This window comes from Clarias gariepinus, chromosome 1, assembly GCF_024256425.1.
Source record: "Clarias gariepinus isolate MV-2021 ecotype Netherlands chromosome 1, CGAR_prim_01v2, whole genome shotgun sequence".
NCBI lineage: Eukaryota > Metazoa > Chordata > Actinopteri > Siluriformes > Clariidae > Clarias > Clarias gariepinus.
In genome coordinates this window covers 11,033,891-11,058,812 of record NC_071100.1, presented here as the reverse complement: position 1 = coordinate 11,058,812, position 24,922 = coordinate 11,033,891, and the positions used below count along the sequence as shown (strand labels likewise).

The window sequence follows — 24,922 nt, the reverse complement described above, 5'->3', positions numbered from 1 at the left end:
ACACTGACCTTAATTGAGGCAAGTGAGGCCTGCAGTTCTTTAGATGTTGTCCTGGGGTCTTTTGTGGCCTCTCGGATGAGTTGTCTCTGCGCTCTTGGGGTAATTTTGGTTGGCCGGCCACTCCTGGGAAGGTTCACCACTGTTCCATGTTTTTGCCATTTGTGGATAATGGCTCTCACTGTGGTTCGCTGGAGTCCCAAAGCTTTGGAAATGGCTTTATAACATTTACCAGCCTGATAGATCTTAATTACTTTTGTTCTCATTTGACAAACATGCAAAAGAATACGAAATCAGGAAGGGGGCAAATAGTTTTTCACACCACTGTGTATATATATATATATATATATATATATATGCCTTACAAAACTTTTGGGTAGTTTTTACTGTATGTTTTGGGTTTGATCCATCTACAATATAAGTTCTGCAGCATTTAACTGAATTTAAACAGAAAGTATAGCCCTATAAAATTTCAGAATTTGTCCAATTACTTCTAACAGCAATCAGGTCATCAATAAAAACAAGTGACCCGGTTCCACCAGTTACCCAGCAGCCATGTTTGACAGATGTGGTACTGTATGTTTTGGATTTTAAGTTGTTCTTTCCTTTCTCCGTATTTTTCTCTTGCAGTACAAGTTAATATTGGTGTCATCAGTCCAAAGAATCTAGCAAAAGTTTTCTGCCAAAGTCTCATCAGGCCTTCCTAATTCTGACTCATACCAAGAATCGGTATTTACTTTGTAAAACCCTCGCTTTACTGTAAACTTTGACAATGACACGCCTACGCCATCAAGAGTGACTTGGTTACATGTTGTGCCAAGAGTTTTTTCAGCATGCACAGAATTCTGTGATCTTTTTAAGTTCTGTTCCTCTGAAGTCTTCCAGGGCTTTTACTGTTGCTGAGTTTGCCTTACTTAATTTTAAGAATGAGGTTTTTGCCATTTCTCTGATGGGTTAATTCATTAATTATTTTTAGCCTAATAATGGCCTTAACTTGCATAGAAGCCTCTTAATTATTAATAATTTCCAAATGAGAATGTAACACTCAGAAGCAGACCTGGCCGTGCAACTGCTTGCCAGCCATTTGTTCCTTTATTTTTGAAAAAGTGTGTGTGTGTGTTTGAGTGTATAGAAATTGCTATGATGCTGGTTAAAGCCACACGTTTGTGATTTATAAATACTATTATATGCTTTAGTCATCAGTTAAATGCCACTTATATATTTTTATTTTCCATTTTTTCCAAAGCTTTTAAAAATCAAAGCAATCTTGCATTATTTGTAAGTATGCCATTTATCAGTAGAAATATACAACATTAACTTCTTAAGTCCTATAGATTACACTAATAACTTCGAAATAGGAACAAGGCTTAAATGGCCAAAAGAAAAAGAGTGATTGTAGACTGAGGAGCACTGCAGACTGCAAGCCATCACAGGATGCCACTAGTGGGTGATTCGCAGGTCCTGTATTAAAGACAAGAGATAAGAGTAATGAGTATGTAGGATGTAAATGTAAATGTAGGAGAGCTGTAATAAAACCTAGTGTTAAACAAATAATCCTAATCTACACTACTGCTCAAAAGGTTTTAGATCACTTGCAAACTTCTTTGTATTTGCTTAGTGATTTTCTTCTACATTCTACAATAATACCAGGGATCTCAACTATGAAATAACACAATAACAGTAACTTATTACTGAAGCAGATCTTGCAAGAACATTATTGTAACGCGCATTTGCAAAACCCATCAAGCACCATGATGAAGACCTTCCCAAGAAAGAAAGACCGAAACTTACCTCTGCTGCAGAGGAAAAGTTTATTTAGAGTCACCAGCCCCAAAAATCACCAATTAACAAACAGCACCCTCAGATTAGAGCCGTTATGAAGGATTTACAGATCATAAGTAGCGCCGCAGACACATCTCAATATCAACTGTTCAAAGGAGATTAATGCATTTTTCTGGACGCCTAAGCATTGCTTTACAATGTAGAAAGAAATAAAAATTAGAAACGATCATGGCGTTAGAAAGTGACCCCATTCTTTTGAGCAGTGGTGTATATTTAAAGTAAAGACATGGCTGTGTGACTCTCTTTTTGAAGATCTGACAGTATGAGACAGATAAAACAGAAGTCCACTGCAGTCTTTTGATCATTATCAAAATCATCAGTCTTATTTATTGAAATAGTTAAACTGGGAATTACAGTCATAATGTAGGGGCTAAAGCTTAAGGAGTCACAACCCGTTTATCATCATGTGCGCACACGCACACACACACACGCACGCACACACACACACGCACGCACGCACATACACGCACACAAAAACACACAAAAACAGTTATCCCATTTAGCCTTTTTAGTGCAGCTGTTGCTAAATTTACATAAGTTAAATCCAATTGATTTTGTTATGATTACAGAAAACTATTTAAAAAAGATGGATTATGTTAATGTAAACGATAGAGCTATGCAGTAGGGTAATATACAGTAGGTTCATATGATTAACTAAAACTTCCTACAACTACCTAAAGTAACAGAAATTAAATGTTATGTATGGCATGGTTTGTGTGTGTGTTTGTTTGTTTGTGCCTGCCTGTTTTTGTGTGTGTGTGTGTGTGCGTGTGTGTGAGAGAGAGGGAGAGAGAGATTTGCTTACATGGCTTTTCTCTGGGATTCCTTAATGTGGACGTTCTGGCACGAGGAATCAAGCGAGTGGCTGCAACTACAGTACAAAAACACAATTAAACTCTGTCACAGCTACATTTAATAAGATCAGAGTGGATAATGAACACAACTTTGACTTTAGCTTTGATTGCAGTGCACAGTCCATCATGTGTAAAAATGTTTCCTTATCCTCCCAAAATCACACTTTCACCACTTCCTGGAATATGGAATATCATCAGGGAAGAAAAACTCCACAGATGTGATAACCTGGTCATTCAGTACTTTCATGTCGTCAGCTGACTTTATTTCATTGCCATACTTCAAATATGTTTAGCTGATAGACAATCGCTTGGACTTTATGGCTTGGTTTGCGCTCTGTCATGCACTGTTAACTGTGGGACCTTCTATAGACAGGTGTGTGCCAAATCGTGTCCAATCGACTGAATTTACCACAGGTGGACTCCAATCAAGCTAGTAGAAACATCTCAAGGATGATCAGTGGAAACAGGATGCACCTGAGCTCAATTTTGCAAACGCTGTGAATACTTATGTACATGTTATTTATTATTATTTTTTTTAAATAAATTTGCAAAGATTTTAAACAAACTTATTTTAAGTTGTCATTGTGGAGAATTGTTTGTAGAGTTTTAAGGAAAATAATGAATTACATCTATTTTGAAATAAACCTGTAACATAGCAAAATGTGGAAAAAGTGAATCGCTGTGAATACGTTCCGAATGCACTGTAAATTTAAATAGTTTCTCTGTCAGTCATCTTTCTCTTCTTCCTTTGTCCACTAGAACAGCTAGCTATAACAGGTACATAGCTTGGTTTGCTAATAATTAGTTATTGTCACAAAATATAGCTAAAGCTCCCCCCCCCCCCCAAAAAAAAAAAAAAAAAAAAAAAATACTACTAGCTACAAGAACAAACTCACTTGTACATGTATAGCTGGCATAAAGTAAATGTTGTCTATGGCATGGCGTGTGTGTATGTGACAGAGAGGGAGACGGATGCTTACATAGACTTCCTCCGGAACCCCTTAATGTCATTTTGGTGGAAGAAGGATTGTGCTGGACTGCAACTACAAAAACACAAACAGTCTTACATCTAAATTAACCAAGATCAGAGGTGGATAAAGAACACAACGCAAAATAGAGAACCTCCTGGTCAAATATAAATTCAACTATATAGAAGTTCTAACTTACTTATTTATTTCTTTTCTATAACACTTTATCCTGTGTACAGGGCTGTGAGGGGCCCAGGAGAGTAAGGGCACAACCCCTGGACGGGGTACCAATTCATCACATGGTACACGCATACATACACTCACTCTCATGCTCATTCACACACTATGGGATATTTGGGAATGTCAATTAGCCTAATCTGCATGTCTTTGGGCTGTGGGAGGAAACCCAAGGCGGAAATCAAATCCAGATCTCTTCCTTTCACTATTAAACATAGCTCTGATTTCTACTGCATCTTTAATAAACATTTATGATTTTTCCCCACATTTCATTTAAATCTCTTTAATTGCCAGGCAGTGGACTTGAGTATTCAAAAGTATATTTTTCATGTTGGATGGCAAATTCCTGCAGGCAAAGATTAAAGTTTATGTCCAAATAACAATTAATAATTTAAATCTTTGTCACACATTTGTTACTGCACAGCGAAATTATTTTTATTAGTATATCTCAGCTTGTAAAGCTGGGTCAGAATGCAGGATTATGATACGGTTCCCCTGAAGCAGACAGGGTTAGGGGCCTTGCTTTAGGGACCCAACAGTGGCAACTTAGTGGACCTTGGGCTTGAACCACCAATCATGCGATCAGAAATATATAGTCCTTTTTGCTCTGGTGATCTTCATCTGTCATAGAGAGAGAAAGACTTACCTGTTCCTGTGCTTTGAGGATTAGGGGTAGAAACAGGAGCAGACTCATGGAGAGCAGGTGGTATAGTCTGGATACCACTTACTAAGAAAACAAAACAAACAAAAAAATAAATACAGTTGCAAGCTACAAACATTAAACTTAATACAAACAATGTCAATCAACTGTGATAGATTGGGCCCATGTCCAGGGTGTGACCTGTTCCGTGCCCTAAGTCTCCTGTGATAGGCTTCTGCCTTCAAAACAATGTACACATCATACTGTAATGTTGGATGCTGGTTCTGGAGAACAATTATTTTTCTTTCATGTTTAACATGTTGCATGACAATAATAAACCGAACCCAACCTATAAGTTAAGGACAACTTTAACTGCCTCCCCGACAACAACAAACTGCCCCACCTACTGGGTTTCAATTATTGTCCAGCTGCATAACCCAACTGTGCTTGAGATCATAAAATGATGGCCAGACATTCTCCTTCAGGATTTTCTGGTAGAACAGGAGGAAAACATTTAACTGTTCATGAGGTACGTTGCCTGGGGGAAAAAGCTGTTCTTGTGCCTGGATGTCCTAGTCTTCGATGCTCTGTAGTGCTGACCAAATAGCAAAAGTTCAAAGAGAAAATGGCTTGTATGTAAGGCATCCAGTGTAATTTTTTGTGCCCTTTTCTTCACTCTGGAGATATACAGTTTTTGAAGGGCGGGCAGGGGAGCACCGATAATCCTTTTAGCAGTCCGAACGGTCCTTTGTAGTTTTCTGACGTCTGATTTAATAGTTGAGCCGAACAAGTTATTGAAATGCACAGGACAGATTCAATGACGGTCGAGTAAAACTTTATGAGCAGCTCCTGTAGCAGATTGAAATACAACCTCTGATGGGCCTTTTAACAATGCAGTGAATCAGCTCTCTTTTTAAATTTGCGTAAATTTCAAATCTTTCCCAATATAGTAGCTATCACATTTCCCTTATTTTATATTTGTGTTTTTTGTACTTCTGGGGGATTATTTTTGCTTTTTATTAATAAATACCGTAAATCTCTTACATCGGCGTGCACGTTTATCTGCCTTTTCATCAAAACAAAACAGCGATGTGAGCAGCTTTATTTTAATCATAAATTCACAGCCACATTCCAGCCATTTGTGGTCAAATAATTATTCGATGCATAGAGAGAGAAAGATTTACCTGTTCCTGTGCTTTGAGGATTAGGGGTAGATACAGGAACAGCCTCAGGAAGAGCAGGTGGTACAGTCTGGATACCACTTACTAAAAAAAAAAAAATTAAATACAGTTACAAGCTACAGACATGAAAATTAATACAAACAATATCAATCAACTGTGATAGATTGGGCCCATGTCTCGTGCCCCAAGTCTCCTGGGATAGGCTTCCGACCCCACAACAATCTACACAGCATAAATAGATAAATAGGACATTTTTAACTGCTTTTCTAACCCCAACAAACTGCCCCATCTACTGGGTCACATTACATTATATCACGCCCACACACAAACACGCATTACCAAACATGCACCACTGTCGCTGTTCATGCTACTATTATTACTATTGTGTTTTTTTTTTTTTTTTAATGAGGGTCACTTTATCTTTTATCAGAACATACCGCGAGAGGGTACAAGTTGTACCCTGGGGCACAAGAGGTCCAACCAATCTCAATCTCAATCAGTCTCTTAGGATCGTTGTAAAGCTGTCAAGCCGTGCCCTAGACCCGAGTTTTGCCACAGTATGCGCCACTCACATTTTCTTTAGAAAATGTACCTCTCTAGTTCATTATTACTCTTTATATACTATTGAGTCTGTTTTCATCATCTCTCCTTTTATTTGTTTATTTATTTATTTTAAGTTTCTACTCCTGTTATTTTCTTGTGAATTATTTCTAAGCTTTGGCAAAATGAAATGTAAATATTTGTCATGTCAATAAAGGATCTTTGAATCTTGAATTTTGGGAGAGACTTACATGTTTCTGTGCTTTGGGGTTTAGGGGTAGAAACACAAGTAGAATAAGGAAGATACAGTCGTAAGGGCTGGACTCCCATCACTGAAAAAAATTTTGATTTCAAAATAAAAACAAATGAAAAAAAAAGCAATTAAATTATTGTCTGTGAGTGAGTCGGACAGAGAGAGAGAGAGAGAGAGTGTGTGTGTGTGTGAGAGAGAAAGACTTACATGTTTCTGTAGTTTGGGGTTTAGGGGTAGAACCACAAGCAGAGGAAGGAAGATGAGGTGTTAAGATCTGGACACCTGTCACTGAAAAATATAAACATCTTTGGACATTTAAAAAATATATACTAAACATCTCACTGACAACTGAAGGCATAAAAGTATTGTCCCCAAAAAAGTTGCCCAGGTCCTGAAGCTCCAAACTGACTGGCTGTTGCTAATATGTTCTTTTAATGAAATCCTGTGTTTTCTCTATTTGTGCATAACTGCCTTCACTGTTGTTGGCTGGAGTCCCAAAGCTGACACGTCAATTATTTTGTTTCATAATAAGAATCAGAATGAGCTTTTTTGCCAAGTAGGTTTGCTCATACAAGGAAACTTGTTTTGGTGACAGACAATTCCAGAGATGACAACACCACAAATAAGGATTGAAATAGGATGTGGGATAATATCAAATAAATATCAGTGTTATTGCACAGTATTGCACCTAATAATATTGCACATTTTTTTTATTGCCCGAGAGGAGGATATTTAACTGTTTATGAGGTAGGTTGCCTGGGGAAAAAGCTGTTCTTGTCCCTGGATGTCCTAGTCTTCGTTGTTCTGTAGTGCCGACCAGACAGGAAAAGTTCATAGAGAAGATGCCTTGGATTTGAGGGGTACAAAGCGATTTCCTGAGCCCTTTTCTTCACTTCGGAGATATACAGTTCTTGAAGGGCGGGCAGGGGAGCACTGATAATCCTTTCAGCAGTCCGAACCGTCCTTTGGAGTCTTTGGATGTCTGATTTTGTAGCTGAGCCAAACCAGACAGTTATTGAAGTGCACAGGACAGATTCAATGATGGACGAGTAGAACTTTGTGAGCAGCTCCTATAGCAGATTGAATTTCCTCAGCTGGAGAAGGAAATACAACCTCTGAGGGGCCTTTTAACAATGAAGTCAATTTAAATGACCCACTTTAGGTCCTGAGAGATGGCGGTGCCCAGGAAGCAGAATGATGGACACTGCTGTCACAGTGCTATTCATGATGGTTAGTGGGCAAAGTGCAGGAGGTTTTCTCCTAAAGTCCATAATCACCAATCATGTGATCAGAAATACATGGTCATCCTGCTTCACTCAATGACTATTGCCCTGTAGCTCTCACCTCAGTAGTGATGAAATGCTTTGAACGCCTGGTCAGAGACTTCATCATTTCTTCACTACCCGACACACTGAACCCACTACAGTTTGCATATCGTCCAAATCGTTCCACAGACGATGCCATCTCTCATCTACTCCACACATCACTCACTCACCTGGACACTCGGAGGGGGAATTATGTTAAAATGCTCTTCATCGACTACAGCTCTGCATTCAATACCATAATTCCCTACACACTCACCACCAAGCTGGAGCACCTGGGACTCAGCTCATCTATATGTCAGTGGATCTCCAACTTCCTAACTGGCAGACCACAGGCAGTAAGGATGGGCGGACATGTCTCAGCCTCCATCACTCTCAGCACTGGAGCCCCCCAGGGGTGTGTTCTGAGCCCCCTGCTGTACTCTTTGTACACATATGACTGTGTAGCCACTACCAGCTCCACCACCATCATTAAGTTTGCTGACGACACTGTCGTGGTGGGCCTGATCTCTGATAACAACGAGACGGCCTACCTGAAGGAGATTAGGAATCTGGAGAACTGGTGCCAGAGGAACAACCTCCATCTAAACGTCAGTAAGACAAAGGAGCTGATAGTGGACTTCAGCACTAAGCAGGAGAGGAACTACCAGACCCCCGTCATCAACGAGAGCCCAGTGGAGAAAGTGGACAGCTTCAAATACCTCGGTGTTCACATCACGCAGGACCTGTCATGGTCCTGTCACATCAACACCGTGGTGAAAAAGGCCCGGCAGCGTCTCTACCACCTCAGACGCTTGAGAGACTTCCGACTGCCCTCCGAGGTGCTCAGGAACTTTTACTCCTGCACCATGGAGAGCATCCTGACGGGAAACATCTCAACCTGGTTCGGGAACAGCACCATGCAAGACAGACGAGCTCTACAGAGGGTGGTGCGATCAGCTGAGCGCATCATCCGCACCGAGCTCCCTGACCTGCACTCGATCTACAGCAGGCGGTGCTGGACCAAGGCCAGGAAGATTGTGAAGTCCAACCCCGAAGGCCAACACAGAGAGACTGAGGAGGAGCTTCTTCCCACAGGCGATACGGTCTCTCAATCACACCACCACACACTACTGACACACATATGGTCTTTACACACATACACTGGACATTCTGGACATTCGTTTACACTAGTGGCCACTGCACAACTACACCTGGTGGTCACAAGTCACAAGTCACTTTAAATAAATCACTTTTTAAGCATTTTTTGCACGGCACTAGACACTTTAAATATGTGAATTGCACAAACAGTGGACATTACATTACCATTACAACTACCATTCCATACAAAAATTACATAAATATACCTACCCGTTCAGCTGCTCTATATTGTTTTATATTTGTTTTATATTTTGTTATACATTCTTCAAATATTTTTTATATTGTATATTTTTAGCGTATTTACCCTATATTTTAATTCTCATATTAGTCTTCTATTTTAGGTCGTGAGCAGTTGCCTAAGCATTTCACTGCATATCGTACTGTGTATGACTGTGTATGTGACAAATAAAATTTGAATTTGAATTTGAAATTTGAATTTGATCTGGTGATCTTTATTTGTTATAGAGAGAGAGTGAAGGACTTACATTTTCCTGTGCTTTGAGGATTAGAAACAGGAGCGGACACAGGAAGACCAGGTGGTACGGAACCACTTACTGAAAAAAAAAAAATAAACAAACACAATTAACAATCTCGTGCCCTAAGTCTCCTGGAATAGGGTCCCAGCCCCCACAACAACGTACACAGGATAAGCTGATTAGTAGGACAACTTAAACTGCCTCCCCATCCCGGCAAACTGCCCCACCTACTGGGGGACCACAAGCAGAGCTACACACTAGCAGCACAGCACACACACCTCCCACCAAGTGACATCACATCATATCACACACACACACTTTAGTGTCACTTTCTCTTTGACCGCAGAACGAAATGTCTATAGTCTTATCTTATATATTTAATCATTATTACTCTTTTTATACTATTGTGTTTTTCTCTTCTCTTCTTTTTATTGTTTTATTCATCTATTGTTTTTTTTTTTGCTATCTTATCTTCTTGTGACTTATTTTTAAACTTTGACAACACAAATGTAAATATTTTTCATGCCAATAAAGCACCTTTGAATCTTGAATATTAAGAGACACTTACAGGTTTCTGTGCTTTGGCCTTCAGGGGTAGAAGCACAAGCAGGCATGAACTGGAAACCTCTCACTGAAAAAAGGAACATTTTCGTTTTTAAATTAAAACAAATAAACGCAACTGAGAACTAAAGCCATACAAGTATTGTCTGTGAGTGAGTAGGAGAGTGAGAAAGAGAGAAAGAGAGACTTGCACAAGAAACTTACATAATTTTGTAGAAGAAGGAAGAGAATGTGGCATGAGCTGGACATCCCTCACTAAAAAAGTGAATATTTTTGTAAATAAAAAAAAAAAAGAAATGAAAGAAAACATCTCACTGACAACTGAAAACATCAACGTATGGTCTGTGAATAAGTGACTAAGTGAGTGAGTGAGTGAGAATTAAAGACAGACAGAGAGAGAGAGAGAAAAATCTCCCCTAAACCTAATAACTGGTTGTGCCACCCTTGGTGGCAATAACAAGATTCAAAGAACTTTATTAATCCTAGAGGGAAATTGCTTAAACTGCAATCAAGCAAAACTGGCAATTACTCTTTCACATCGCTGTGAACAATTTTGGCCCATTCTTCTATGCAGAATTGTTTTAATTCAGCCACATTGGAGGGTTTTCGAGCATGATTAATGTCCTAATTGATGGTCTGTTTAAGGATCTTAATCAAATTTAAGTCCAGACTTTGACTAGGCCACTAAAAAAACCTATTTTTTTTCAAGCCATTCACATGTGGACTTGTTAATATGGTTTGGAACTGTGCTTGGTCATGAAATGATGGCCGGATATTCTCCCCCAGGATATTCTGCAAGAGCACAGAATACATGGTTCCATCAATTATGACAGGTTGTCCAGGTCCTGAAGCTCCAAACTGACTGACTGTTGCTAGGATGTCTTTTAATGAAATTCCGTTTTCTCCAATCGTGGATAATGGCTCTTACCGTGGTTTGCTGGTGTCCCAAAGCCTTAACAATAGGTAACCCTTTCCAGACTAATACACATCAATTATTTCGTTTCAGAATCAGAATGAGCTTTATTAGCAAGTATGTTTGCACATACAAGGAATTTGTTTTGTGACAGATGCTTCCAGAAATGACAACAGACACAACAAGGAGCAAATAAATAATAATAATCCAAAAAAAAAAGGAAAAAAAGAAATTGAATAGAATGTGGAATATCAGTGGTAATATCACCTAATTGCACATAATATTGCGCATATTTTTTATTGTCCTTTGGTCCTTTGTGGTCTTCTAATGTATGATTTCGTAGCTAAGCCATACCAGACAGTTATTAAAGTGCACAGGACGGATTCAATGACAACCGAGTAGAACTGTGTGAGGAGCTCCTGTCTCAGGTTGAACTTCCCTAGCTGGCGAAGAAAACACAACCTCTGCTAAGCCTTTTAACAATAGAGTCCATGTGACTGTCCCACTTCAGGTTGTTGTGACTGCATAGTCATACAGTCAGCTGCTAAAACTCGCTTCGTAGACTCATCACGGTCCTGAATGAGGCAGATGACTGTAGTGTCATCTGCAAATTTTTAAGAGCTTGACAGAAGGGGCCTGTAGAGGTGCCATCATTTATGTAGAGGGAGAAGAGCAGTGGGGAGAGAACGCACCCCTGGAGGGCACCAGTGTTGATGGTGCAGCTGTTGGACATTTTCCCAGTCTCACTAGCTGTTGCCTGTCTGTCAGAAAGCGTAATACTTATTTTTCATCTGTTACATTTCTGGCAGTTTAAAAGCTTCACAGTGGGCATAAATGGTGCCTGTCAAAAATCATCATATTCTGATTAAGTGCTTTTAGCTTGTGAGCACACATCAGGTTGAATAAGCACCCATGTAAATAGTTAAGCTGGAATCTTTAATCAGTATGGTTTCTTTCAAAATAAAAACATACTGAAGCTTTAGTTTGCATGTCATTGTGATGTGCTTCAATGTTTATTCAATACAGATGGATTTTTATCTTATGGATATCTTTATTTAAGCCAAAATAACATGACAGCTTACCTTCGATTGAGATCTTCTCAAACTCAGCTTTACAGTACTCATCTAGTTTCTTTCTCATTTGAGACAAAGACTTTATTACATTCTCAAAAGTTGGGCGAGAAGATAACATAACGGCAGGCAAGGCTGATGGTCCAGCTGGAGTCAAGACAGACTGAAAACTCTACAATAAGTGAACAAGGGAACAAGAAAATGAGTGAACTTTGATACCATAGTAGACTCACTGCAATCTCTGCATACAATTACACACTTTACATAAAAAAATAAAAATAAATTAAAATAAATAAAAAAACAGTTAAATCCAGAAGTCACCACACATCTACTGTATCTTTGAATGTACCTTTTGGTTAAAACAGAGACGTGATGTGATTCTGACCACAAACTTAAATACATTTTAAGTTTCCAAATTTCCCACAAGTCTAAAATATGGTGGTGGCCAGCGGAACTGGCTGGCATTACCTGCCAGCACAAACATGAATTTTTTAGGGTTTTTTTTATTCTCCTTCATCTACCCATATGTGAAGAGAAATATAAAGTAAAAATAAAAAAAAACTAAACACTTTTTGGTGTACAAACATGGCACTGTTTGTCAGAGAATACACAGGAGCATCTTAATAAATTACCTTTTTAAGCATTTATTTCTTTTAAAGCTTACAGCTAATGAAATACCAAAATTCAGTATCTTCGAAAATTAGAATATTGTGAAAAAGTTCAATTTGAAGACTCATGGTGTCACACTCTAATCAGCTAATAAACTCAAAATACCTGCTAAGGTTTCCTGAGTCTTTAAATGGTCTCTCAGTCTGGTTCAAAAGGCTGGCTGTTTACAGAGTTCTTAATCCAAGCACATTAATAGAAAGTTGAATGGAAAGAAAAAATGTGGAAGAAAAATGTTCACAAGCAACAGGAATAACTGCAGCCTGGAGAGTATTGTGCAACAAAGTCCATTCAATAATTTGGAGATTCCAGAACATGGGCTACAACTGTTGCATACCTTGTGTCAAGCCACGCTTGAAGCATGGATGGCATCAGGGGCATCTTACCTGGTCTAAGGACAAAAAGGACTGGACTTTTCCTCAGTGGGGCTCTTTTCAGATAAAAGTAAATTTTGCATTTAATTCGGAAATCAAGGTCCCAGAATCCAGAGGAAGAGAGGAGAGAATCAGAATCCAAGTTGCTTGAGGGCCAGTGTAAAGTTTGCACAATCAGTGCGATGTCATCTGCTGGTGTTGATCTACTTTGTTTAATCAGGTCCCAGGTCAGCACAGCTGTCTACCACAAAATTTTAGAGCACTTCATGCGTCACTTCTGCTGAGCTTTAAGAAGTAGTTGATTTCATTTTCCAGCAGGATTGATCCCACACTGCCAAAAGTACTAATACCTGGTTCAAGACCCATAGTATTCCTGTGCTTGACTGGCCAGCAACCTTGCCCAACCTACAGTAAACCTCATAGAGAATCTATGGGGTATTGTGAAGAGGAATATGCGAGACACCAGACCCAATAATGCAGAAAAAGTTGTAGGCTGCTAGCAACCTGGGCTTCCATAACACCTCAGCAGTGCCACAAACTGATCACCTCTATGCCATGCTACAGTACATTATTGAGTGCGGTACATGTTTGTACTTTTAAGTAGTCTAACATTTCTTTTTTTGTTGTTGTTGTTCTTTTATATTTTATTTGGTCTTACATAATATTTACATTTTTTGAGATATAGACTTTTGGGTTTTCATTAGCTGTAAGCCATAATCATCAAAATTTAATGAAATTAACACTTGAAGTACATCTGTTAAAGCACTTTTTGACAATTTGATCAAGAAGTTCCCAAAAATCAGTACACAAGATCCTCTGAAATTACAAGAGCTTGGAGATATAATGATCCAATTTTTAGAATTTTGGTACATCCAGCATAGAGCAGATTAAAACTGTCTGAGGTCCTTCGCATTTGCTTTTTAGCCAAAGTGTCTGCCCATAAGACTGGTGTGGCATCATCTTCTGAAGTTCCTCCTACAAGAAGTGCCAATAATCAGCCTGTTGATGTAGAAAAGCAGTGTCCTATATATAAAAACAAACCTCATCCTCTAAGACACTGCCGTGGGTTCAGAGCCAAGACCCTAGAAGAGAGGCAAACACCATACTATATGTGCTTTGCCTCCACCAGTCACTTGGCATAGAATTACAAAGCAGTAATTAAATGAAAGGAATGTGAGAGTGATGAACATGTGTCGGCACTTTAACCTAGTCCTCCTCTATGGACCAATAAAGGACCCACCTATCAGATCATGGCGGGGAGGAGGACAAATCCCTCATGATAATGTCTCTTCACAATGCACATAGATTCGAGGAGACATCTTATAAAAATGACTTATAAACTTAATCAGGTGAAAAATAATCAACTTTTTGATGGCATACACAGCTACTTGGCTTTCAAATCAGCTGTGGTTGGTTTGATTAGCTCGGCATGAAAAGAACTTTCCTGGAGCACTTCAGTCCTTGGTAGTGGACCTAAAGCAAACTATCAAGTATAGGTAGCAAGGCATTGACAAAAGATCTCAGAGATAATGTCAAGAGATGGACTCAAAAAAAAAAAATCCAAAGGCTCCATCACTGCCTAGAAGCATACAGTAGTGAAGTCTATTATGAAGAAGTGGACAGTATTTAGTACAACACAGACCCTCAGGAGTGTACACAGATACAGACTGAATCAGGACACCACTCCAAACTGAATGAAAGAGCCAGGAGGAAACTGGTCACAGAGGATACCAAGGGGCCTACAGCAACTCTAAAGCAGTTGCAGGTGCATTATTTGGTCACAAAAACAAACTTTGTGTCTGACAGAAATACAATACAGATCACTACACAAAATATAGCCGTTTCTACAGTAAAGCATGGATGTGGTAATATGCTGTTGTGGGGTGTTTCTGTGCAGCAGGAACTAAAGCACTACTTAAGATTGATGAAAAAAAAGGGTGGGGCAAAATCCAGTCAAATCCTTAAGGAAAATCTGATGCCTTCTGACCACACAGTGGTTGAAGGAGGAAAAGGTGAATGTCCCCGCATGGCCTTGTAAAAGCTCAGATTCAAACCCCATTTAAAAAAATCTCTAGATTGACTTGAGGACTGCAGTCCGCAAATGGTCACCAACAAATTTAACTCAACTTCAGCAGTTCTGCTTAGAATAGTGGGCAAATATTGCAAAGTTAGTACAGACATATCCCACTATACATAAGGCTGTGATTAAAACAGAAGGATGTTCAACAAAATACTGACACAACGGGGTGATCCTTTTCCAACTCAGTGACTCTGTTTTTATTATGCTTTTTTTCTATTTTGTCCTGACATGTTGGTGGTATATTTTTCACTTGGATGTTAAAAGTTAAAAGATAACATTAAAGTTATCTTAAATAAGATGACTTGAGTGTTATCTTATTCAAATTATTATTGAACATGAATATTTACTTATATTATTTACTTATATAAGTAAATAAGTATTTACTTATCCAGCTGAGTAAATACAGCTGGATAAAATAAAAACTGGGTCTATCTATCCTGCACACATTACAATTAAATAACCTTAATTTGAAGATTGCCATGTTAACTTAATCATGTAAATAAACTTTATAAACAAAATATATTACTCATTTTTTTTCTGTCATTTCCAGCCACTTGTTGCAACTTTCCACTCCAAACTAAACTTTGACTCATTCAGAAAATCAACTTCAGGACCTAAATAATCTGCCTATTTTTCCAAATTGGAAATATGTTTCATTAAGTTTTGACATAATCTTTAAAACTGCTACATATGAACGTACAAGTACAGTATGCCCTCAACATCTGGTTGTAGTGATCCATGTATCCATGTATCTCTTAGGGACTCAGCTTCTAAACATTTCTAATTGATTTGAACATTCTGCAGATTCTCACAGTGATGTTACCTGGAGGAACTGGATGGGATCTTCTGTGTATGAAAGGTCCTCCATCTCTTTGTCTTTCTTCTTCAGCTCTGCAATCTCCTTCTCCAGTTTCTTCATGACTTCTTCAACTCGACTCATAGCAGCTTTCTCCTGAGCTCTGACCAGCGCTGTGAGTTTAGAGCGACTTCTTTCAATAGATTTGATCAGATCAATAAAGATGTTCTCATTTTCCTTTACTGCTTTTTGTGCAGAGAGCTGTTAGGAGACAGAAAGAGAGAGAGAGAGAGAGAGAGAGAGAGAGAGAGAGAGAGAGAGAGTTCCAGAATTAGGCTTGAGACAACACCCAGCCCTGTATTTACTAAGTGTCTTAGAGTAAAACAAAATTTTCAGATTAACACAATTTTTGTCCTACTTTTAGGAGTAGGAGTAGGAGCTATTCATCAACATTCTTAAAAGAGGAAATGTCTACCAAAATGTAGGTGAGCTCCAGGGGGGCCCTACCTGTTCAGGAGTAGCGAGAAAATTGTGTTCAGGCAGAGACAGGCGAGGAGGCGAGAGCATTTAGTAACAATAAGTGACATGGAGCTCATGAAAGATCCATTTTCTTCATCAGTATGTTGTCTCCACAGACTGCTACTCTATGTTTTTTTAGTAACAGCAAAGATGCAGCTTTAAAACAGTGGCAAGGTCAGAAATAATAAATCAAACTTTGCTCTTGTTGCACCATAGATCATGCGCAGATTCATACATTTTCCGACCACTCCCCAGGTGGATATCTGGCAAACTGACAGGTGGCATTTATGCTTTTACAAATTGTTGTCCACTCACTTTTTACCTTTAGGGGTAAAAGTAGGGTAAAATTTGCCTTTAATTATTTCTTTACATTTTACAACCTCCTTCGCAAGCAAGACGCTCTCATTCTTTCTCTAGTTTATCCTTATTTTTTAAGACAAACAATAGATGAGATTAAAATTCCCATCAGATTAAAAAAAGTCAGAGATAAAACACTTGCTCCTTGGTACAATAGTCATACTCGCGCCCTAAAGAGAGCAACCCGTAACCTCGAGCGAAAATGGAGAAAAACTAAATTTTTTGAACTGCGTTTAAAGACAGTATGTGCAGCTATAGACAGGCTCTAAAAACTGCTAGGACCGAGCATCTTAGCCAACTGATAGCAAGAAACCAAAACAATCCCAAGTTCTTATTTAGTACAGTAGCCCGCCTAACAAAACCTAAGATGCCTGCAGAGAGTACTCCACAACATTTTAGTGGTGAAGATTTTATGGACTTCTTTAATGAAAAAAATCAATAGCATAAGGAAGAAAATAACGGAAGTTCAACCTCTAATAGCATCTCATGATCTAGTTCAGCCTAAAGTTTCACATTTAGTTTTACAGTGCTTTACAGGTGTAGGACAGGAAGAGCTGTATAAACTTATCATCTCAGCTAATTTAACAACGTGCCTGTTAGACCCAATACCTACTAGATTTTTTAAAGAAGTGATGCATACGGTCGGAAAGCCACTTTTAAACATTATTGATTCTTCATTATATCTAGGTCACGTCCCTAAACCTTTCAAGTTGGCAGTTATTAAGGCGCTTCTTAAAAAATCTAATTTGGACGCAAATGAAACAACAAATTATAGACCGATTTCAAACCTCCCCTTTATATCAAAAATATTAGAAAAAGTGGTATCAGCTCAAATATGCACATTTTTGCAGTTTTGCATAAGTTTTGTCTGTGTGCATAAAGCTTTCACACGACTGGCGCCGATTACACCATTTCACTGTTAAACCATTTAAATTATACCCACAACTCCAGGGAAATGATTAACACGCATGAATGGAACTTGTTATCCGTTGATTTCATGCTGTGTGTGGGGAACTGTATAAATCTGAGCATGACCTGCAGTGCTGTTAGAGCAAAGTGTTATTTATTATCGCCAACATTGTCGGCTGTCACAACGCGAATCATCACTGTTATTAAAAAATAAAAAAATGTAGAGTAGCAATCACTTGCAGACACACCAAACCTCAAACAGTTCTTCCAGGTCCAAACTCACCTTGTGAGATTCCACAGCCTTCTTTAGCTCCTGAAGCTCCTTCTCTCTCTCCTGAATTACCTGCTTGGATTTTCCATGAATCTCCAACAACTGCTTCTACAAAGAAACACAACGCATAACTCAATTGAGCTGACATTTTATAAACTCCACAGGAGTACAGTGAAACCTCAGATTATGAGTAACGCGGTTTACGAGTGTTCCACACGACAAGCAAAAATTTTTAATAAATTTTTACTTGGAAAACAATCTTGGTTTACGAGTACCGAGTCTCATGTATCAAACATGCGCTTCTTGTTTTGACACCGAGCATCACACGATCACAACTGAGCCAACGGTTTTTCTTTCTCTCTTGTGCTGCGAAATTGTGGGTAATCGTCTCCCCTGCTGGGTCCTAGTCCGTGTCTCTCACTGGTATAATCAACATCCGTGCACACGTGTACTGTTTACTCTAACACTGTGACCACATGTGTGTGTGTGTGTAAAACGTATTATTTTGTGTCTGTGTGCGTGTGTGTACAGCGCACATGTAAAGCAAAAGCAAGTCTCATTAGAGAAGTTAAAGATAAATTTTCTCTCTCTCTATCAGCCTGCTCTTTGTGTTTGTGTACACGCACATCATTGGACACCGTGCCCCACACACACACAGACACACAGACCCCTCCTACTTTCGCCTTCACAGACACACACACTCTTTCTCTCTGCTCTACGCAGAAACACTCCTCTGCCGCGATTCTTTTCTAAGGTAAAGTGCAGGTTAATTTGTTTTATTTTTACTTTACAGCAGTGATTCCGTTAGTGTGTCGCTCAATCGAGTGTCATTAGAGAGATTTCTTGGTAATTTTTCCAATAAACCAGTGTTTCCGTTGTGTGCGAAAAGAGTGGAGGAAGGGTAACTGTTTAAGATGAGAAGGGAGAGAGGGGAGCTTACTTTACATTCACAGTCACACACACACACACGCGCGCGCACGCACGCACAGCGCCTGCGCGCACAAGCGGAAACGCTTATCTGTCGGGATTTATTTTTACTTTTTTTTAAAGGTAAAGTGCAGGTTAATTTGTTTTATTTTTACTTTATATGTTGTGTTAATTAACTTTATGTATTTATTTTTTTAGGCTGTGGAAGGAATAATTTGAGTTTCCATTATTTCTTAAGGCAAAATTCGCTTCGGTTTACGAGCATTTTGAAATATGAGCCCACTTCCGGAACGAATTATGCTCGTAATCCAAGCTTACATTACATTTCTTATTTCAATGAAATTAAACAAAAAAGCTTTTATGTCTAATAAAACTAAAGCTAACTAAGCTAACTAATAATAATAATAATAATAATAATATCTAATAGTTATCATTATTATTAATATTATTATAATTAGATAGCTAGTTAAGCTAACTAATAACACTAAAACTACATTAAAAATGAACACTGAAATAATTTACAAGGTGTAACTAAAAACTGTGAGACATTGTTACCTGTTTCTCAGCTCGTCCTGCTGCAGCTGATACTGTATCGTGTCCTTTGTGGTCATCCATGGTACACAACATGCAGATACACTTCTGGTCAGTGCGACAGTAAACCTCCAGCAGTTTGTCATGCTGAGAACAGATCTGCTCCTGGAGTCGTCTGGAGACTTCCACCAGCTTGTGCTTCTTAAAGGCAGGAGATTTATAGTGAGGCTGGAGGTGAGTCTCACAGAAAGAGGCCAGACACACCAGACAGGACTTGATGGCTTTGTGTTTTCTCTCAGTGCAGAAATCACACTCCACATCTTCAGGTCCAGCTGAACACTGAGCAGGAGGTGTAGATTGTAGTCCTGTCTTCTTCAGAGTCTCCACTACTTCAGCCAGAACAGTGTTTTTACTCACAACAGGTCTTGGAGTGAAGGTTTGTCTACACTGAGGACAGCTATAGACTCCCTTCAGATCCTCCTGATCCCAGCAGGCATTAATACACTTCATACAGAAACTGTGTCCACATGAAACAGCCACAGGATCCCTCATCAGGTCCAGACAGATTGGACAGCAGAACTGATCCTGAAGTCCTAAAATACTGGCTTCTGCCATTTTACTCAAAAACAAAGACACTCACAATGACTTACAACAACACACACACACACTTCCTGGTTCAGTTTGTAGAAGTCTTGTTTGAAAACAGCTGTGTCAGATGGAAGGGAAAGTATTAAACAGATCCGCGCGCTGCACGACCTCGCGCTGAACTTTCACCTTTCAGAGAGAGTAAAAGTCGGGTTGCCAGGTGTTTAATAAATAATAATTACATTCTATTTCAAAAGTATTATACCATCAGCATGCTTTATCATAAACAATGGAAATCTGGTCCTCTCTAGTTCTTTAAGACTGTGTGTAAAAAAAAAATATTACAATTTAGTTTCGGTATGAACTTCTCTGCGCTGTTGCTGACTACCGGTCTCTGGTATTTTACAGCGCGCGAAACAGCGCCCCCATGTTATCTGATGGAAATGTGGTGAAGGCCGGTATTGCACTTTAACCGAGCTGGAGTTGTGTGTGAGGTCATCACTTTTGTGCAAATGACTGGTTTCCAAGAAATCATCCGTTTTTAATGTCTGCCTAATTTCTGCTGCAGTGAGTCAAATGCATGATTTTCAAGACCCCTAAAGTTGTTTTAGTTCAGCAAGAAAAAAAAAAAAGGTTTGGGCCTACAATTTACACCTTTATCTAGTTCATTTACAGGGAAAGAAAATATATTTTGTGTAAAAGCACATGTGTTGCTGTACTGCAATTTGGAAAATATGCTCCATCACTTCCCCAGATCATAGAAAGGCAGTGGTTCATGACATATTATTACATATTTAGCTCAAACGCAGAGCTCTATGCTTACTAAATATGCCCATATAAGTATTATTATTTAATCGAATTATACTGCACAATACACATACCAGATGATATTAACACCTTTATTTAGATGGTGCGCAATTACATCTGTAAAAGTGACAGAGGCTCATACCCAAAAAAGGAAAAATCCAAATAACCTTACAGATCTTTATTGTAAAGGGTTTAAACAATGTTTTCCATGTATGTTCTATTAACCATAATCAATTAATTAACATGCACCTGTGGAATGGTCGTTAAGACCTTAACAGCTTACAGAAAGTAGGCATTTAAGGTCACAGTTCTAAAAATGTAGGACACTAAAGAGACTTGTCTACCGACTGTAAAAAACACCCAAAGAAAGATGCCCAGGGTCCCTGCTCATCTGCGTGAATGTGCATTAGGCACGCTGCAGGGAGGCATGAGGACTGCTGATGTGGCTAGGGCAATAAATCGCCATGTCCGCACTGTGAGACGCCTAAGACGGCGCTACAGGGAGACAGGAAGGACAGCTGATCATCCTCGCAGTGGAAGACCACGTGTAACAACACCTACACAGGATCGGTACATCCGAATATCACACCTGCGTGACAGGTACAGGATGGCCACAACAACTGCCCGAGTCACACCAGGAACACACAATCCCTCCATCAGTGCTCAGACTGTCCGCAATAGGCAGTCCATGAGGAGGAGATGCACTGCAGTACTTCAAGCAGCTGGTGGCCACACCACATACTGACTGGTACTTTTGATTTTGAGCCTCTCTTCATTCAGGGACACATTGTGAAACATTTTTAGTTTATGTCTTATGGTGTTGACTCTTTTAGTGTTCATACAAATATTTACACATTAAGTTTACTGAAAGTAAAAACAGTTGAAAGTCAGAAGACGTTTCTTTTTTCGCTGAGTATATATATATACACACACACTACTGTTCAAAAGTTTTAGAACACTTTCTAACTCCATGATCGTTCCTGATTTTTATTTCTTTCTACATTATAAAGGAATGTAGAAAATAAATCACTTAACAAAAAAAAAAGAAATTTGCAAGTGTTCTAAAACTTATGAACGGTAGTGTGTGTACAGTATATATATATATATATATATTTTATTCTTAACATTTTTATTATTTTTACTTTTATTATTTGCATTATTATTATTATTATTATTATTATTATTATTATGTATACATTTTAAGATATATAAATTGCTGGCCATTAGGAAAGTGTCCCCCCTCTGAACCCCCCCAGAATTTTCCAGATTTTCTCCATAATTTACTCATGGTCAATTTCCACCCCCAAATTACAGTAGGTCTTCCCTATCACATGACAGCTTTAATTTAAGGATGGTGAAGGCTAGCACATGCTTCTTTCGAGGCACACAAAGCCAGCCAAATGCATGTTGAACTTGAATCAACCGAAAAGTAAATGTGTCTTGTGTCTGTGTGAATGGACTGCTTTGAGGTGGTAGGATCAGGACTTTCTTCACTAGGAAACAGTTAAACACAGTTACAGGTGTACTCAGAAGTATCACAATGAGACAAATATACACATTTAAACAAAATTTTACAGCCAAGCTTGTTACATAACATAAATGAATAATACAGTATGTAAAAATGATAATTAGTAAGTAAATGCAGATTATATCGCTTCTTAGCTTGTCAAATGCCTCAGCTCAGTAGGTCGACTTTGGGTGGGTGGCTCCCCACTTCCCACTCCCCCCACTCCCCACTCCCCCCACTCCCCACTCCCCACTCCCCACTCCCCCCACTCCCCACTCCCCACTCCCCCCACCCCCCACTCCCACTCCCAGCAGCCACCACCATGCATATCTGTTTGGGCTAGTTAAACAGTAAGTCACAGCAATAAAAACGATTTTATTAGTGTTGTTTACGTTCATCGGTTAAACAGTCGCCCCCATTTAGTGCGGGATGCCTTCTGCATTTATTAGGCTTTTGTTAAGGGTGGCCAAATTATCAGCCAAGGTCTTCTACTCTCCAAAGCAAACAGAATCAAAATGTATGTTTATACAGTATATGTTTTTATATTTTGTTTTATTTTGTGAATTGTGAGTTCACAAGAGAGTGTGAACTCTAAACAGAGACAAACAGAATAAAAGATAATAATAAAAACACAATTGACCTATCACATGGCCTGATGCTTGTAGAGTGTTTTGGGGTTTCTATTAAAAAAAGTGTGCCTATGTGCCAGTTTATCTTTGAAAAATCTGTCACAAATGAATCTGTCCAAGTATCTCCCAGGTGGGAGGTGATTTTCTCATACAGTACAAGACCTTTACACTCCACTCTCATTGTGCAGAAAATACTTTATGTACTGTAAGGCTGCAACTAACAGTTGTATTTGACTTAGTTTTGACTTACAGTATGTTTAATTAGTCCATTAATCTAATGAATATTTCCATTATAAACATATAATTTTCTGATTAATCACTTCAGGTTAACCTTTAAAAAAAAAATAAAACATACATATTTTTGTCTAGGAGCCATGTGGGACATGCATAGTCACACAATTTAAACAGAAGAAAAAAAAAATATATATATATATATATATATATATATACCTATATATAACTTTTTTTCTCTTCTGTTTATATCTTTTCTTCTGTTTATATATGTTATATACATAAAAGAAAACCCTTGCACACACAAAATAAAATGAGCTAGATATTTTTACCTATTGCCATCTCAGGGAGTTTTTCCTTGCCACTGTCGCCGTCACCCTTGGCTTGCTCATCAGAGAAATTTCATTAATTCATCTCGTTATTATTTAGACACATTTTTCTTACACATACACAATTTATTATTATTATTAATATTTTATATTTTATTATTAAGGTTGAATTGAATTGAATTGAATATTTAATAACAATTTTTAAAAAGGATTACAAAAGCAGGTTACAAAAAGTACAGAGGGGTTAAAATAACATGTACCAAAATACAATCATAATCATAAACCGAACAAATTAGTTATAAATTATCACCATTAATTATTATTACTACCATGGTCATGGTCATGGTCCAGTCCCATTCTTTATTAGTATTAGCCATTTGCTTGTAGCCATCTTGCTATATTCTTGTTATACCATTAAATTATTTTAACTTTTAAGAGCACTGAAATACATTGTTTAAATACATATTCAATTCTACGCAGTTAGCATCTTAAGTAATTTTATATAAACTTTTATTGGCCAAAAAATATGTTACCTGGAGGACAAAGATGGAATCCTCAGAGTGTAAAAGACCATCTATCTTTGTGTTTCGTCTCTTCAGATCTGCTGCTCTAGTTGTTTCAAAACTTCTGCAGTGTACCTCGCCACTGCTTTCTCCTGAGCTCCGATCAGCTCTTCCACCTCAGAATATCTTTTCTCAATGGATTTTATCAGCTTAATAATGGTGTTCCTGGTTTCCTGCACTGCTGTCTCCGCAGATTGCTATTAGGAAACACACACCTTTCACATGACCTTTCTAACACATGACTAGAGTGAAGGGGTGGGAGGGGGAGTCTGACTGATGCTGAGAAAAAAAAATATCTTCCAGCTCCTAACTCACCTTGTAAGTCTTCAAAGCCTTCTTCAGCTCCTGAATCTCCTTCTCATTCTCTTGGATTTTCTGCCTGGCTTTTACGTGAAACTCCAACAACTGCTTTAACAAAGAAACACAGACATTTTTTTTTTTTTTATGTGTTCGCAGTTTCACTGGCATCATGCTAAAGCCATTCTACTCTAGCAATTTTTATGGTTTGTGTCCTTGAGTGGGTTTATATTTATGAGACATTGTTACCTCTTTCTGCGCTCTTCCTGCTGCAGCTGATACTGTATCGTGTCCTTTATGCTGATCCATGGTACACAACATGCAGATACATTGCTGGTCAGTGCGACAGAAAACCTCCATCAATTTGTCATGCTGAGAGCAGATCTGCTCCTGGAGTCGTCTGGAGGCTTCCACCAGCTTGTGCTTCTTAAAGGCAGCAGATTCATAGTGAGGCTGGAAGTGAGTTTCACAGAAAGAGGCCAGACACTCCAGACAGGACTTGATGGCTTTGTGTTTTCTCTCAGTGCAGAAATCACACTCCACATCTTCA

At 38.6% G+C, this 24,922-nt stretch overlaps 1 protein-coding gene across 4 annotated transcripts; it reads right to left on the bottom strand.

The window, feature by feature from the left end:
• Positions 1 to 1,049: 1,049 nt before the first annotated feature.
• On the bottom strand, positions 1,050 to 20,238 carry LOC128530521 (E3 ubiquitin/ISG15 ligase TRIM25-like). Of its 4 annotated transcripts, XM_053504520.1 has the most exons (14): positions 19,449 to 20,238; positions 17,979 to 18,074; positions 15,938 to 16,171; positions 12,007 to 12,166; positions 10,216 to 10,266; positions 10,019 to 10,081; positions 9,460 to 9,528; positions 6,720 to 6,800; positions 6,511 to 6,591; positions 5,723 to 5,803; positions 4,545 to 4,625; positions 3,674 to 3,736; positions 2,645 to 2,710; positions 1,050 to 1,458 (listed from the first exon to the last, which is right to left on the bottom strand). In XM_053504520.1, coding segments are annotated over exons 1-14 (1,719 nt in total). In that variant the 5' UTR covers positions 20,040 to 20,238; the 3' UTR covers positions 1,050 to 1,456. The 4 variants fall into 4 exon arrangements, with proteins under 4 accessions (XP_053360495.1, XP_053360512.1, XP_053360520.1 ...); XM_053504537.1 differs by lacking the exon at positions 3,674 to 3,736; XM_053504545.1 differs by lacking the exon at positions 5,723 to 5,803.
• Between the last annotated feature and the right edge of the window lie 4,684 nt (positions 20,239 to 24,922).

Coding starts and splice junctions, on each gene's coding strand:
- LOC128530521 (XM_053504520.1), bottom strand. CDS start 20,039: ATGGCAGAAGCCAGTATTTTAGGACTTCAGGATCAGTTCTGCTGTCCA. Junction 10,082..10,215: donor TCCTTCTTCTACAAAATTAT/GTAAGTTTCTTG, acceptor TCCTTTTTTCAG/TGAGAGGTTTCCAGTTCATG. Junction 6,801..9,459: donor TCCTCAAAGCACAGGAAAAT/GTAAGTCCTTCA, acceptor TATATTTTTCAG/TGACAGGTGTCCAGATCTTA.